This window comes from Nicotiana tabacum, chromosome 12 (assembly GCF_000715075.1).
Source record: "Nicotiana tabacum cultivar K326 chromosome 12, ASM71507v2, whole genome shotgun sequence".
Taxonomy (NCBI): Eukaryota; Viridiplantae; Streptophyta; class Magnoliopsida; order Solanales; family Solanaceae; genus Nicotiana; species Nicotiana tabacum.
In genome coordinates this window covers 61,923,989-61,941,707 of record NC_134091.1, presented here as the reverse complement: position 1 = coordinate 61,941,707, position 17,719 = coordinate 61,923,989, and the positions used below count along the sequence as shown (strand labels likewise).

The 17,719-nt window shown below is 35.4% G+C and overlaps 1 protein-coding gene across 1 annotated transcript; it reads right to left on the bottom strand.

The window, feature by feature from the left end:
- Window positions 1-5,261: 5,261 nt before the first annotated feature.
- LOC107766185 (E3 ubiquitin-protein ligase BRE1-like 1) lies at window positions 5,262-17,306 on the bottom strand. Its single transcript, XM_016584930.2, has 19 exons — window positions 17,105-17,306; window positions 15,840-16,001; window positions 15,549-15,636; window positions 14,222-14,452; window positions 13,969-14,130; window positions 13,058-13,251; window positions 12,888-12,971; window positions 12,641-12,760; window positions 12,373-12,559; window positions 12,102-12,262; window positions 11,938-12,009; window positions 11,630-11,706; window positions 10,431-10,625; window positions 8,522-8,594; window positions 8,335-8,421; window positions 7,062-7,199; window positions 6,782-6,984; window positions 6,508-6,673; window positions 5,262-5,709 (listed from the first exon to the last, which is right to left on the bottom strand). The coding sequence occupies exons 1-19, from the start codon at window positions 17,120-17,122 to the stop codon at window positions 5,578-5,580; spliced, it is 2,550 nt and encodes an 849-aa protein (XP_016440416.2). The 5' UTR covers window positions 17,123-17,306; the 3' UTR covers window positions 5,262-5,577.
- Window positions 17,307-17,719: the final 413 nt, after the last annotated feature.

Here is a 17,719-nt window from a genome sequence, read left to right as displayed (position 1 = left end):
ACATGACCTCCAACATCAGTCTGAATCACCTTAGGACCATCTATTACACAATTCTTAGAATTATCTACCATCTAAAAATTATAAACCCGAGCACATGCAACATTCCTCCTTAGTCTGATTCCAGAACTAGGTGGATATCCATGCAAATTTGTAGCACTTCTCAATGGAGTGTCTAGGTTTCTTGTAATATTTGAACACAAGATTAGAATTAAATTTCTTAGAAGGGTCAAAGTTGACTCTCTAATTGTATGGTTTCTGAACTCCAGTAGAAAATAATTTCTAAACTGCAGTAGAGAATAATGCAGACTCTGAGCTGAAAGAGGGAATTGAGCTTTTGACATCTGCCTGGCTTTTATTCAATGAGGATTGCATATACAGCATCAATATTTGAAAGAGGTTTCATCATCGGAATATTTCTCCTAACATTCGAGTAGGTCTCATTTAATTCCATTAGGAACTGGTGAACTTTCTGATCCTCTTCTATCTTATGAAAAGCTTCTTTGCATCCACATACATAGGGAGGATAAGATATAGAAAATGCTAACTCAACCCAGAGTTTCTTAATCCTATTGAATTAAGATGCTATGTTAGAAGATCCTTGAGAAATGGAAGAAATATCTTTGCGTATCTAAAATATTTTACTCCCATTTGGCTTTCCATAATGTTGTTATATTTCCTTCCATAACTTTTCAGCAGATTCTGTGTACATAACACTCTCTCTAATTTCTATGTCTTGGCTATTTAGAATCCATGTAGTTACCATATCAGTACATCGACACCAAGTCCCATACAAAGAGAATCTTCACTAGGTTTAGCAATTATTTCATTAATCAATCATAGTTTATTTTTGCATGGGAGGCCTAGCTGTATTCATCTACGCCAGCTCCAATAACCCAAACTATTAAAAATATTAGCAACAATAACAGTTCCAGGCGAGTCGGAGGGATACAAATAAAGTGGGTACAAAGGTTCCATAGTAGAAAAAGTGGAATCAGAAGATGTAGATTGTGCAGTCACATTCGAAGTACCACTAGCAATACTCATTGTGTTTGTTAAAAATTTAAGATTTCAAATTTTGAATGACAACAACAACCAATTACAATCAACCAAACAACGAAGCTGAGAGAAGAAACAGTACCAAAATTCTTTAATAGAATGAAGGAGCCTAAAAATAATGTAAAGCAATTCACCGTCAAAGGCACAAAACAAACTCCAGTAGCCGTCACCGAAAAATGAAAACACCATAAATCTAACCACAAGGGTAATACCAAACGAACTGTCGTGCTACAATTTATCGAGCTCTTGGATCTAATACCATGTTAACACCTAAAATCAAAATCAATGGAAGAAATTTCTGAATGCAAACCCTAATTGTTGGGTAAAGATGAAGAATTGAAGAGAGGAAAATTCAGATCAATTTTATTGATATTGTAAAAAATGAATTACACGTGAAAACATAAACTCCTAACTATATATACAAAATGCACCAGGGCCGGACCATAAATAAAAGAATTAGGAGTTGGGCCCAATTGTTATTCTGCTGGACTGATTGGGCCTCCCTCCGTTACTAGGCTGGCCCAAACCAACTTGAGCTACAACAATCTTTAAGACTTGTATTATTCTAGGTTGACCATCTTTAAAACTTAGTGAACAATGTGTGGGTAGTCTTCTATGCCCCTAGAGATTATCATCTATATTTATTTTTGTTTGACCAACTCCTTCTTTGCTATTATATAAAGGGATGTCTTATTCCTTCATTATAAGTTATATTGAAGGAAAAGTCAAAGAAACATTTATCATGAATTTCTTCTTTGTTAAAATTGTTGGCCTATTTAACATTTTTTGTCCTAACTAGAAAGCAATATTTTATAAAATTTCGGACAGTATTTAATTGAGGTAGAAAACATATTGACAAAATAAAGTATTTAAGAGTTAAAATGTGAATGGATATAAATTTTACTTGAAAAAAAAAATTATGAGCATATTATTACTCGTCAAGACACTTATTTCTCCTATTAGCCCACGTGAAGGATATTTTGAACAAAATCTAAATCAAAGTTGTTCCTGAAAGTACTTAATCGTACATATATTTGATGTCGCATTACTTTGTATGTATGCCTAATTCTTGCACATCATCTAGCTAGTATAATATTCCAGTATTGAGCTTGACAAAATTAATATGACCTTACACTGGAGCTGCTAATGTTACATGAAAACTACGATTTCAATAACACTCGAAGTCTTCAAATGCCAATTAATTTGGAGAAGTATGGATTTTCGAGCGAAATGGCTGGCTCGTGTCAAAAGAGGTAAAATAACATAATTGCTTATGAGTCAAGTGTTATCATCTTATAAATATATTTTTTGGTTGATCAAAATTTTACTATTTTATCTCTAAAAAATTTCTTTTATCCTGAAATACATATATTTTCCAGAAAATCCGCTAACTTCCTTCCCATTCTGTTTCCACCTTTGTTCGTCTGTATGTAAGAAAAGATAATTTTCCTTTTAAATAGCTTTAAGGTTAATTTTTATCATCTTAACACATTAACTGCTCATTACCGACTTTAACATTTCTATCCAAACATATTTTTTCAGCAAATAAAAATGTTTTTTTAGCAATTGATGCTAATAATTAGTTAAGTCAAAAACGGATTATTACGCTTAACTGTCACAGTTAATTTGCTCAACAATTAGCTAACTAACTAGCAATGCAGTAACTAACTATTTTTGCACACGTGACCCTCTAAATTTGTTGAGCTAGTTGTATTGCATTTGAACTATTTGGGATGTTCAGTGAGATTAATTCACTTGTCTTGTGCTAAACTTCAATTTCATTTGTACAGTATCAGCTAAATTCATCTATATCGGGACCACGTAACTCTTGCATATATACTGTAAAGAAATTGTTATGGCCTGTAACACGCTAATAGAGGTGTAAGGGCTAATTGATTCTATTTAATTAGACTAAATTTGCCAAATCAGATCAAATGTAGGTTAAATATAAAATTACAAAATAGATGGATACGAATCCAACACTATGCGATAAATATGACAAAAATTACAATATACGACAGTACTCCTATTCTATCGCGAATAAGTTGTGTTCGACTTTATGAATCATGATGTTTTATCTATTAAATTCATCTAAGACCAACATTAATATATATTGTAAATAATAAGAATAAAAAGTAGTACAAGTTTTTTTATATTTTCTACTTGCATACAAAGAGTCAGCCGCAGAATTTTCCTTTGGGCAGAAAAAAAAAATGCCAACGATATTATATTCTTTCACGTTGTCTGTTTACTATTGCCCTATGCACGCAACTTTTGTAAATCCCATTTGACAGTGCCTGCATTTTGTAACAAGCACATGCATATGTAGTTTAGAGGTATGTATGTAGTAGCAGTTTAATACATACATACTTGAATTTTCCTCTCCACTATATATTAGCTAGATTGTGTAGCCGCAGAATTTATAGTTTATGGGTTCAGAAATCTAATCTTTTTAAGTTATTAAATTTAAAATTAATAATACATATTCAATAGATTTTCAAGATAAATACATAGTGTCGACCACTATACTCTAGCTCCACCCGAGATGAAAGGTAAAGTTGCAAGCTTAAGATTTATAACGCTAGCTTGTTTCTATCATTGTTGTATTTCACGCAATCTATTCTGTTCGTGTTTAAAGGACGATTTAATTTTAGGACTAGTTAATTAACTTTGGAATTATATATATATGTTTATAGATTTGTCAAACTGTAACGTTCACATGTCGTATTTATCAAATAGCCTCTATCTCGTACTCCTTTATTTTATGAGAAATCACCAACTATATAGAGCTGACATGTTTCGACGCTACTTAGAGCAATTATCTGAACCTAACTTATACAAATTCTCTAGTAATCTGGAAATTGTGTCGACGCTTTCTTAATTAATCAGTTAAACATGATCAACTGCCATAGCATACGTAAAACAAAGTTTGTGAAGTAGAAGACAAATTTACCTTATGTTTAAAAAGTTTGTAAATTAAATATCCTTGTAAAACACATTCGACGCAGGAAAGAGCAAAGGAAACGTTTGTTTATGACACAAAAGAAAAGGATAAACTTCTTTAACTATGACAGCAGAGCGTAATGTCACAAGTTTGTTATTCTTTCTTAGCAGAGCAGAGTACATGAATACTATATATTTTAGATCAAGTTTATCAGGCCTAGCTAGGCCCTAGGCATGCACTGACTTCCACTTGCTAGCCTCCAACTTGGTGTTGATGAAGTATTGTGAAAGAGTTAGGATCAGAGTGAGGTGCAGTTCCAAGGGCTAAATCAGGGTCTTGGCAAAGTTAGATAATGATTACATCGTTTTTTCTAACCCCCTCCCCCCCAAGGCTCATTCCTCCATTATAACAAGTCAGTGCGACCTCTTCATTGCCTTGCAGTATCTCTCAAACAACACTCTATACACTTCCACAATTAATAAATTACAAACAGATCAGACAACGAGATGATTGTCACTACTTGGTAATGTTCAATTGAAGCACCAGAAACCATAAGAGCTTGTATATTTTGATTATGCTTTCCAATCGAACGCTACTCGATACAAGTCAAAAATAAACACATATATAATTACAACTCCAAGAGTTAACCTGTCTAGACAACATCAAAGAGGTTACCTACTTTCTTCCAACTCCTGGTGTTTGGGCCTGTCTCGTCCAATACCTCATGGATAATTTTACGAAAAGCTGAAACACATCTGCTACTGCTAGTGTTCTTAAAGTTACAATAGTTGTTTTCACCCAAAAACAACTTTCAAGCTGTTGGTTCTTTTTTTTTTTTTGGAAATGTTTATTTTGTTTTCTAAAACTTGACCAAGAAGCAGAACAAAATAAATTTGTTAAAATGAGCAAACATTTCTCGAATTCCCAAAATTATTTATCAACTAGCCGTCCTCTTTTTCTGATGACGCAAGACCATGGTAAATCAAATGAAAAAAGAGAAGATTAATTATATGCACCTTGTGAGGAAATTGCTAAGAAATTGACTGGTCCTGAGCAGAGGCCTTCTGCAACAAGTGTACTTAATGCTGCCTCTTGCAGTTGTAGTTGCGAATGTCAAGGTAGAACATGTTAGTACTGACCGGAGCTAATTTTCTTAAAGACTTGAACTACATACCTAGTCAAGCAGCAACTATGAACAATAAACACTACAGGGGGGGTGGGGTGGGTTTTGGGGGGGGGGGGGGGGAGAGATTCAACGCGGTGAAGCAAGCTTGTCTTTCAGGCATTGCATCTACTCTAGCACTTAGTAACCAAACATCTGAACTTAAGTGCCTTCACTTAACAGAAAGGAAAGTTAAATTAACATGATCAACAACTTTGGACAGCACAAGCAAAAACTTAAAACAAAATCAATAACCTTTGAACCAGTACCAGCAAGTTCATGCAGACCACCAACTTCAACCATCAGCAGAATTTTCTTTTTTATGTTATTACCTGCGTAAATATGCCCAGACAATCACTGGATGATGATCTGGCTTCACCAGTGGCATAAGGCCTAGACATTCTCATGTTTCTTATCAGATATAAACAGCCTTCACATCATTTGTTCCAAAACTTGCAGAGCACACAGGGCATTTGCGGTGACGAGTCTCAACAATTTTTTGGATACACGGATTACAAAAGAGATGGAAACATTTCGTGAGGACAACCTGTAATGTAATAAAGACATCTTAGCTCTCAGTAAAACAGTTATCGGTAGAAAGAGTAAGAGCAAGGTTAAATTCTTTCTTCAATAAGGAGATTATTACATGTTTGGAGAAAAATAGACACACCCAAGGATGTGGCCTAGGGGTCTATAAATTGGGTGGAAACCTTGGAGACTAAGGCTCAAATCGCTGCCAAGACAAAAAAGGTGATTTCTTTCCATCTGCTTAAGTCCTTGGTAGGCAAAGATATTTGATATCTATCCTAGTGGGAGGTAACAAGTACCTGGTGGAATAGTCGAGGTGCACGCAAACTGGCCAGATGCTACCATTATAAAAAAAAAATATTTGGAGAAAACTAGTTCTATTAACACCGTGGCAAAACGAGAACCAATCATCGCAATAAGTTGGCATTCAGAATCTCTTATGATCTCACAAAATGGGGGAAGTATCAGTCTATCACTACGCTCATCCACATCAGACAAGATCACCTAATATCTATATTGCAGTTAGCCTACTGCCAAGCACATGTTTGGTTATATGTACTATTCAGTCTCATTAATTCTGGCTGTTCCCAATATTTAAAACCATAGAATCTCATCACTGAAGAATCTCTTGGATAGCTCATACTATTATCTCAATAACCAATCTAAACTAAGAACCCATCATCTTTTCATCCCATCTGCTGCCAGTATCAGAAACCAGTGGATCCTACAACAGATGTGACATTTCATGTGTTTTTTCAGCTTCACCTACCTGATGCTGATCGACCAAAGAAATAAGAAAAAAGTCAGTTGGTCCTACCTCTTTTCGCTTATCAAAGCAAATACTACAGTTGAGTATTTCCTTGTATTCCCTTAGCTTCTGCTGAAGCTTCTCAATAACAGATGACCCTTCGATGTGTGATCTCAACCGTGAAGTCTTTCTCCTCAGAGCTTCTACATCCTCCTCTGCTCTTTTCCTCTCAAACCTAGTCAAGTAACGCGAGGACAAGATAATAAGGGAATGCATAAGAGACTATTGGTTTAAGAGCTAAATTGGTACTCGGGATACAGACAAACATTAACCTCCAATTTACCTCTCTTTCTCTAGTTCTATCTGCAATTCTGCAAGATCAACTCGACTTTTGTCTATCTTGGACTGCAATTCTTCCAGTGTCTCCCGCAATTGCTGGGACGATTTTCTTACATCTAACAACCGTTTTTGGGTGTTCTCCAGAGCAAGAGAACTCTGAATCCTATCTTCTGCAAGTTTCTGAACTAGATCTGAGCATCCCCTCAACTGAAAGGAAACAAACACACTTTAAGTCCCTGCAGCAATATAAAGCATTTGGAACTCCAAAGAAGATCCCCAATTACCTGGTCATCAACTTTGGCAGCTTTCATTTCATAGAAACTGACCGCTGTATTGGCATCTTCAACCGCTCTCTCTATGGTTTGAGTTTCCCAGGCCAGACAATCCCGCTGCTGTCTTGCCCGTAGTCCCTCTAAAACAAGCTAAGGAGCAGAAGATAAACTTATCAGATAGTACTAAATTGGCAGCAGTAGAAACCTGACACAATAGAAATGCAAAGACTGATGACTGTTCAGAGTGTGCAATCCAGCAATCATGTAAAGCATGTTTTTCAGAGTATCCTCGAAGATCTTGAACTGATACAACAAAACTCCTTAAAACATCGTGGATAGAAAACTCCTTTAAAAACCCAAAATATCAATGCAAAGCTACGGAAGAGTGTCTAAAATAGTGGTCACAGAAAAGCAACTAATGCTGTGAAGGTGAAAACCATGGGCAAGGATAAAACCAGCATAGAACTAGGACAGTGGAAAACATTCTAAGCAGTTTCCCCAAATAAATACGCATAAGAGAGTAATGGCTGATGAAAGATAGCCATGGAAGTAGTAGCAAGTCAATATGTTTACTGAAAGCAAATCCAAAGCTGCAATTAGCATTAAATACAGATGTATTTCTCTACTCTATTTTTGGTGTAAGTAATGATGCTGCCCCTTGTATATATTTTATAGCACTCTCTTGTCGCTGGATATTAATAATATTTATCCTTATCAAAAAAAAGAAAGGAAATAACTGGGTATGGTGGGTTGTCATCACTGATGAAAACAGAAAATGTAGATCAGGGTCACTGGAGGGGTAGTACCGTAGTAGTGCTGAGCATTTAGACGTAAAAGAGTTAATTGGTATGGTAAACCAATAGAGAGGTAGTAACAAGGTTGCATCAGAAATTATTAACACCCCTAAGCAGTGTAAATCATTCACCAGGAACAATGAACACCCATAGTCAATCACTTTTTCTCATTGTCATATGATGTAAAACCAAAAGCAAAAGTTAATCACTCGAAACCATCTGACAAATAAAGTCTGAACAGAAATACCAAAACCATGCTTCTCCCTAATTTTACTGACTCCTCCACCAAGATGCAACTTTAGTTCACATGAAGAAGTTAATTGATTCATGAAGCATCTAATTGACAACAAATAACAGAATTCACCAATTAGAGCAAATAGGGAGGACTAATGGTACCTCTAAGTAACTAATGGTACATAAATTAGTTGAAGATTTTTGCCAAATTTACAAAAATGATAACAGATTGAAGGCATTTCTGTCAGATATATTACCTTGATATTGTAATCATCTCTCTCTGTGATTTGCTGGAAGAGCTGCTGATTTTGTGATTGCATATCATCGTAGGCTTGCCCAATTGTCTGGAACAAACGAATCTCTCTAATCTTTCAGATTGTTTTACAAAGCTAGTGTTCTATACAACTGACCTATAAGCACATACAAGTTAAGCAGTAAACAGACCTCAATCTCAGAGAGGTAGGCCTCAGTTTCTTCATGCTTGGACTTCAAGACTTCCGAGAGTCTAGACCGTTCCCTGAAGTAACAACTAACAATCTTTGTGAATATTCTTCACGACGCTAATTAATTATTACAAGGAACAAGGAAAATTCGACTTATTAGTATACTTCTTGTATACGGGTGAGGCTTTTCCCTTTTTTAATGAATTTTATTACTTTATCAAAAAAGGAACAAGGAAAAGAAGAGTTCTATCAAATTGATAAAAAGACCATATATATTTTAAAGCTTCTCAACACTAGAAATGCAAATAATCCTATTACCTTTGTTGCAATCTTGAACCAATTTATATGAAAGAAGCTAGAAAAATAAGCCCACAGGTATATGGAAGAACGTAATGAGCATCGACTACCGCATTTATCTCAGAATCTCATGACCCAATTGGACCTGCTGGTGAAATCCAGGTCAAACGCCCATAAGCATCAAAACTAACTAGCATCCTAGAAAAGATTCATTCTCCCAACATAACTGACCGGTTATATAGAATACATCAGGAGCGAAGGTGTGGATCTCAAAATCTCCCTTATCTCGACAATTCCATGAAGCTTGCACCATAGAATACTCAGTAAATCCCCGAACACTCTCCAGGGCCATCTTTCTCTCCAAAGCCCAAGGCCCTCTCCTAAAACCATCAAGATAAGATTCCACTACTGCAACTTTGATTGGTAAACATGCTCAGGGGCGGCCCATCCCTAAAGCAAGTAAAGCAACTGCTTTAGGCCCCACATTTGTGGGAGGCCATTTTTTGTTACAGATAATAGGTTATATATAAGTTTAAAAAAAGTTATGTGAAGTGAAAAGGTTTGATTTATTTCTTCAACAAATATAGAGAAGAAAGATTTGCAACTGCTATGATTTTTGCTAAGGAAATTGCATTTAAAATGAAAATCGAACCCAAATTTCACAAGGAACGTGTGATATATAGGAAGAAACAATTTGATGAGAATATTGATAATGAAATCTCAAAATCTTTCGAAGAGTCCTTTAGAGTTGATTACTTTTTATACATAGTAGACAACGCTATTTTCTCACTTCAAAATCTAACAATTCGAAGCATATGAAAATATTTTTGATTTTCTATTTAACGGTAAAAAACTGAGATCAGTAGATGATGAAAATTTGAAAAAAATATTTCCTTAATCTTGAATGTTCCTAAGACTTAATAATCAATCCGATATTGATGGTTTAGATTTATTTTCTGAATTAAATATGTTAAGAAAAATAGTACAATTAGAAGATAATAGTTTAATTGATATACTCAATCAAATAAAAAGATTTACTTCTTTTCCAAATGCGTATATTGCTTATAGAATAATGTTAATAATTCTTGTTACCGTTGCTTTAGCGGAAATAAGTTTTTCAAAATTAAAATTGATAAATCTTACCTAAGATCAACAATGTCTCAAGAGAGGTTAAATTGATTAGTTATATTGTCAATTGAGAAAGACGTATTAGGAGAAACTGATTATAAGAAAATTATTAATAACTTTACATCTAAAAAAGGTAGAAAAATAGACTGCAAATAAAAAAGTTTCTTTTATAAAATAAGTTAAGGCCCCTCATAAAATTTCGCTTTAGGCCACAAAATTCGCCGGGCCGCCGCTAGAAGTGAAATGAAGCCGGAGGCATGGGCATCCTCACAACCTGGCTAAAATCCACTCTTCCCACTAATAGTGGACTTGTGCCCCTCCAACCATTACTTTCGACTTAAGAGTTTTTCATGTATGGGAATACATAATAATTTCAACCCCTATTTAGGAAGATGTCGTTTAAGCGCACACATACAATTTTCTGAATGATCTACCAACAGCACTATGATGACTCGTCATTCAATATAACAAGTGGTTGAACAGACCTTTTAGAAGCATCCAACTTCTGTCTCAGCTCTGCAATCTCAGCTTCTGCAGCAGCTAGCTTCTGCTGGGAGTTAGCCTCGGCTTCGATAGCAGATTTCACTCTTAATTCCAAATTGTGCTCATCAAGAGAAGTCTTCAGACTTTGAACACAAGCCCAAGCTCTGTACTCAGAATCCCGAGCCTCAAAAACATCCCTGCGGTCACCATGGTAATGTTTGGAAGCATAGCGCACCAATTATTTTATCAAAAATTCAGTGAAGAAAAAGATCCATTCAAGTAAGATATATGCCCATTGAGGAACTACATACCTAAAATATATGAAATTCAATAGCTTATCAGCAAGGATTTCTATCAAAGAACACTAAATGCTATTTCAGTATTACAAATTGGAAGAAGAGATTCTGCAAACAGTGATTGTAAGGACTTCAGTGCAAATAGGAAAGTATTGCAAGCTGGCCCAGAAACTATTGTTATCACAAAAAAAAAGGGAGGAAAGTATTCACCAATTCATTTTTTCTCCAAAACCATCGTGAAGTCAAGCATGGACATACAATTTGGTCAAAAGTACCTTTGGCAGCTCAATTGCAATTAGAAGCACCGTAAGAAACCAAAATGACAATGTGATATATCCAGTTAAATACGTTTGATTTACAAGCATGATGTTGGACGGAAGAAACCTTCCCAGACCCCACTTTGTGGGATTACACTAGGTTTGTTATCGTTGTTGTTGATGTTGGACAGAAGCATGTCATATTCGGAAATATAAAGGACGAAATGTTTTCTATGTACACATGATATAACAAATTCCAAGCTAAACCCATCATTGCATTAAGGCACAATATGGTGCTCCAATTTAAAACAGAAATTATTTGAGAAAATCCATCATCACACTAATCCAATGTATATAACGAAAATATTTCAAAAGAAATAACACTAATGTCACTTCCCTGTTTACTGCTCAATTCTAACTTCCAGTAAACACTATCTGAGCCCAACCCTTCCTATTTCCCCTGCTTTCCTCAATGATTAATTAAAAAGCAATTAGTCCACAAAAGGCTCTTTAACAAAGTGACTTCGCTTAATCACAAGAAAGTGACTTCACTTAATCACAAGAGAGACATTAAGCGTGCACCAGTAAACTCTTAAAAAATAAAAATGACTTACACTTAATCACAATAAGCATTTAACCATGCCTTACCTTGAGAAAGCGGATTCACGCTTATACATCTCCCAAATAAGCTTTAACTGCGTATCACTCTCTTTCAAATCATTAACCTGTGGCACGAAATTCAAACCAAGGAGCAATCTCATGTTAAAATTTGTACTCAGTCAAGCACCTGAAATCGAAAACACTCATAGAAGAGGCCAAAAAAATGCAAGTGAAATCCTTACCCAGATGCAATGAAGTAAAAACTAACAAGAAATTAATAAAGCATCCAACAAGAACAGCATCCAGAAAATAGATGATGAAAGACTGCAGAGAGATTGGAGCAAAGTTGAACATACCATAGCTTGTAACTTCAGTATTTCAGTCACTTGGGAAGCTGATTTGGCAGACAACCTTTCTAGCTCTTTAGACTATTGAAAAGCCAAACAAAAACATTATATTTAAATAGCTAACCAGTTGAAAAATAAAGGAATAGGAAAAGTTAGTGGATTAGCACCAAAACCTTTCGGTCAAGAATACTGGAAAGTGACTGAACATCAGCTCGTAGTGAATGAACATCTGAAGCAGTCTCCTTGTAATTACTTAGTTGATTCTGCATATTGCCCATTGTTTCAGGGAATGAAGAAACCAAGTTTTTAAATTCTGCAATAATTTCTTTCCTGCCTGAAACAAATGGCATCTATAGTTAAATAGTGCTGCCTGTTACGACATTAAAGTACACATTTTAACCAAAAAAGGAACAGTAATCAACAGCAACTGCTTTTTCGGTATACCAGGTTCTCTTGATGCTTCTTCCAGCTTAGCCTCAATCATACTTCTTTCTTGCATGTGTTTCTGTATCTCCATTTCCAGCCAGGCTATTCTGGAATCAGCAACAGTGGAAGATCGCCGAAATACATCAATTAAATCATTCTTCAAATTCATTTCTTTTTCCCTCCAAGAAAGATTGTCTTTCTCCACCTATTTAATGACAAAAATTTAAAACAAGAAGATAAACCAAATAAAGAACAAAATACAAGTGAACTACCAACCAGCTACAACCTGTAGTTTCTTGTATAGGGACTGATACAGAGATACATCTGCTTTAGCTTTCGCAAGTTGATCTTTAACCAAGGCATATGGTTGGGAAGAGCATATGACTTTCACATTCTTTAGTTTGTTCTGTCAAGAAGTATCCATTCAAAACATTAGTGAAGAAGCAAACAAACGAGGTACTACAACGGTAAAACAGAGAGAACACTAACAAACAACAGAATGGAAGAAGGAAATCAATCAAACCAAAGTTAACCTGTAAGTTGGACAACTGCTTCAATATATCGATCCTTTCTTCATGAAGACGCTTGAGTTCGAATAAACGAAAAGAAGATTGGTCCTGTAAACAGGATCTTGTTCATATAATACATTCACCTACTTAAGTGGGATCAAACATGAGTGTAGACGCACAAACCAGTAAATTACCAAATACTCCTTAAGTGTGGTCTCCATATCCTGCATGTCTCTCTGCTTATCTCTCGCCTTATCATTACCAGTGTGCTTATTTCCAAGATTCAGGACAGGGAAATGGACCCCCTTGGCAGCATCTTTCTCTGCTTTTAGAATTGCCAACTTGCTATTACTTTCGTCCAAATCCGCAATAGTTCTCTCCAACTCCCCTTCATAATAAATGAAATGAAAGTTAATCTTGAAAGCCAACCTTAGGCCCATATGGAATTAATATTCATAATGCACCACCAAAAGTTGACAGTTTTGACTGAAAAGCCTATAGAATAAATCAGAAAAAGCACATGAAACAAATTCTAAAATGCATTTGCTTGATCACAATAATGCATTTGATATTCATAATACAGCGGTCCAATGTTTTCATTTACTTAAACATACCGGTGAAGATATATTTTTTTGCTTTCCACCTGTATTTAAACCAAGGCTTGAGAAAACTTCACAAGGAAAATCAAAAAAAAAAATTAACAACACATGGCAAAGGAAAATAGCTGTTAATAATTCTACCAGTTCAGCACTTATTGTCTCAGAAATCTCTGACATCATGATTTGATGACTAAAGCGAAAGTCATCCTATACACTACAGCCATACCAGAATAACAATACTAAATGAGAAAAGAGTGGTAGTCACAATAACTGCGCCAAAGTGACCAGAGTTCTGCCGGTAAAAAGAAACATTATAAGTTTAAACAAATCAACGAAGGCAACATGCTCAGTTAAACAGTATTGACTAATTAAACAAGTTGGCACCTACGATGACAAACTGGAACGTAGCATTTCAAATTTCCAGAGTATTTTGAGTTTTCCAATAATAAAATGTCAAAACATTAACCATTAGTTGAATCATGGTTGACTCAAGAATAGGGAGTTACCTCTTAAACGCTTAAGCTCGGCTTTATACTTAGCATCGGTATCTTTATGGCTCTGTAATGCACCAGCCAGGGATCGATGCTTCAGATGTAGTTCATTTATTGCTTGTCTCAGATTTTTAACTCCTATACGCAAATCATTTGATGACTTTTGGAGGCATGACCCTACAGAGCAAAAACTTAAAATATAGTAAAGCTGGAGAAGGAATAAGGCAGCCGTCTCAGAGAGATGAAAAAACATTTGAAAACTTTTTACCGTCTTCAGGAAGCACCTTGAGAACCGCAGCACACAACTTGTCCTTCATTTGCCAAATGTCATCTACAGTGGCTACTATATTCTGCAATATTTTCATCATCTTTTCATCATCCATTTGCTTGTGTTCATCTTCCGTTTGAGTTACATTGTTAACAGCAGAGCTGCTTTCAGTTGCACCAGTTTGTAACAGGCGACTTAAGAAAGAATCCTCACATGCATAGAAAGAACCATCTAGCAACAAGGTGATAACGAATAGATAAGAGAAACAAAATTGATGCAATTTCAGAAACCTAAAGCTACAACTTTTTTCTTTTACTGGGATGACCAAATAACGCCAACTCTAAGTTAAAAGAGAAGGAATCTTCAGAATAAATCTATCTTACCATAACAATATGTATGAAAACGGCTTTAGAAAAACACAACACCAGCAATAGCACTTCTACCAAATTCTTAGTATTCAAGGTAAGACAACGAGAGGTCTATATTTTGAGGTCCATCAACCGTATTAAGTACCGCTTAGATAGACATAACACACAAATTTAACAGCAGTGTGCAGAGAATAAGACAATATTGGCTAGATAGCGAAAAGGACGAAAACAAAAAGCACGGAAAACTGTACTATATACCCTGGTGTTCAATGTGAGAGAACGTTCTGCACCATACCCTGTAACCCAAGGCATTAGAGTTCACCATCTGCTTTTGGAAAACCAACACCCAACCTGAAGAGCGTATTGGGAAGCAAAAAAGCACCTTACAGTAAAGAATCCTATCTCTTTCCACTACAGTAACTTCCGTGTTTTATTTCAAGAGTTCCGAGAAGATAGATAAAAACTAGAACAAGGTAGTGAAGGGAATGGAGCTTAAGATCACTGCACACCTCCTGTTAGGCTTAATATTGTATCCCTAGCACTTACATTGATAATCTCAAGTTGAGCCACTAATTAATTGAAAAGGGATACAATGGCCTACAAATTTACCTAATTAACACTACCAATGGTCTACTACGGAGTTTAATATCTTTGCTTCTTGTTCCTACCTAGTAAAAAAACAAAAATTAGATGCTAAAATTAGTATTCAACAATCATTAATGAAAGAAGTTAGTTATCATAGCTAACTAAGTTATACATAGTTAGAAGCCAGCATGGACTGTTACATCAAAATCTTCTTCTATGACAAACTTAGATAGCAACCATATCCTCTTATCCTCAGTGAATCAGAACCTTCTAACCTTTTCAGAAAAACACATTATGTTCCTTTTTAGAAGGAGAGGGAAGAGAGTTTGGGAGTTAACAAGGAAAAAAAACTAGCATAAATGAGCATCTCTCACCTTCTGTACTAGACTGATGGTTACTTGCATTTCCATGTCTTAACGAATCCATTGAACGGATGGAACATACTTCCAACTCACCAACCAACTAGTAAAGAAGCAAGACAAAAGTTCCATTCAGAAACACGCAGCACTATACAGGACACGGATAAACATGTCCGTGCATGTAAAAAATGTCTATCTGTGTGTACTTTGAGGATCAGACTGACAGGACAGCTATAGAGAGCATAAATCTATGCTAAATAACAGAATCATGCTTAAGCATCTAAATGCTGAAACCAAATACAATACCTCTTCCCATGATTTCTGAATAACTGCTAGACTGTTATCATATGGCTTCTGTTTATCCCTCAATTCAGTAAATTTATCTTCAAGAACCGCAATCTCAATCTTCTGAGATTCTAGCTTTTGAGAGAGTTTTTGGTTTTGATGTAGTAGGACCGCAGTATCAAGCTATAGTAAGCAAGAATAATAAACATGAATGAAACAAAATGTGTTAGGGCAGTATAACAAACCAAACTAAAATACAATCAGAAAGATGGAGAGACCTTTTGGCAATTTTATTTCCAAGAAGGTGAAGACTAAACAATTATGTCTCAGATAAGAAAGAGCAAATGGAAAAAAGACACACGTCTGATTGGTTTAAGGGAATATGAAGGAAAAGTGGACCGCATAAGAATGATTCCAGCCTATGCATTCTTTCAATTCCTTTACTTTCATTTCCATACTAACAAGTCACCCCCTTCGAGAGGAGTTGCCTACAGTATCTTGCAGGTGGTTTTCCTCTTGCATGTTAGATGCAAAAAGGTAACAATTCTCAAATGGTCAAAGAGTATATCAAAAAAAGAAGGAAAAATAGGAAAAACTTAGTTTTGAAGGAATAAAGGGCTGCTCAGTGCACGAAGTACCCAGTTCTCATGCAAGCCTCGGGGAAGGGGTGTGATGTGGGCAGCCTACCCTCACACAAGCATCAATGGCTAATCCACTCAAACACTTAACCTATATGTCACACGGAGGCAATTTTACCATCGCTTTAAGGCTCCCCTTCTTAGTTTTGAAGGAATAACAAGGAAAAATAAAGACAACTACATGAGAAGGATTGTCTTTCTTAGCATATCTTCTATTATAATTAAACAACCCCTTAAATGAAAATAAATTTACACTACTAGCAGTACACATATATCATCAGTAGTGATTCTCCTGCAGTTCATCTCTTTCACTATTCTGCAATATCAATCGCTTTCTTCCTCTCTGTTTTTCTTTATTTTTTGTTCTTGTGAAAACCACTACCCCAGTTAGATATTACCAACACTTTACTAGGATTTCTTTAACTGGCACTGTACTTCCTTGTAAATATATTAACTGTTCCAATTTGACAAAAATCTACAATCAACCACTCCCTCCATCCCAATTTGCTTTTCGAAAACCAACTACTATGTTGATTTTCATTAAGCGGAGAATCATCAAAAAGGAAAGTACACATTACGCTATTGAATTTCGATTAAACTAAGGTGAACGTTGCATAGTGAAAAAGGTGAGGGGCGGAGAGTACTGACCGGTAATAGGGTTTCCATTGATAAACCAAAAAAATATATTTGAACTTGCTAATATAGATAACAGTCTCTTTACTATCTCCGGCAGCGAAACTGCGACTCCGGCAGTATAGTCATCAGAAGGAATGTTTTTGTGAGTAGGGTTACAGTTTCCGACTGTAATATGAAAGAAACTGGTTTTTCACCCTACAAAAGATCCGACTATAAAAGGAGCATCGCTGAAAACAATAAAATTATTTTTACGTCCGTTTAAAAATAAAGTAATATTTTATTTCGATAATCAAGCAATATTTCGGTTATGATGTTTAAAAATTTGATAACTTTTTATTGTTGAATTTTATGTATAGTAATTTTGCAGTTTATAGATGTATAAATAAAATTTATAAACCTGAGAAACTAACGCTGAATTTGGATGAAGGCTAAATGTTTTTGTATAAATATTTTGAATAAGATTATAGGATGAAACATTATATGAAAGTAGTACAAGTAAAAACATAATCATCAAAATTAATGACTACTGATATCTTTGGCACGATTTTTCAGAATTCTAAAATTGTTATAATGGGCGTAATCAACAAGGATTACGTGATCTCAATCTTAATATTATTTAGTTAATGC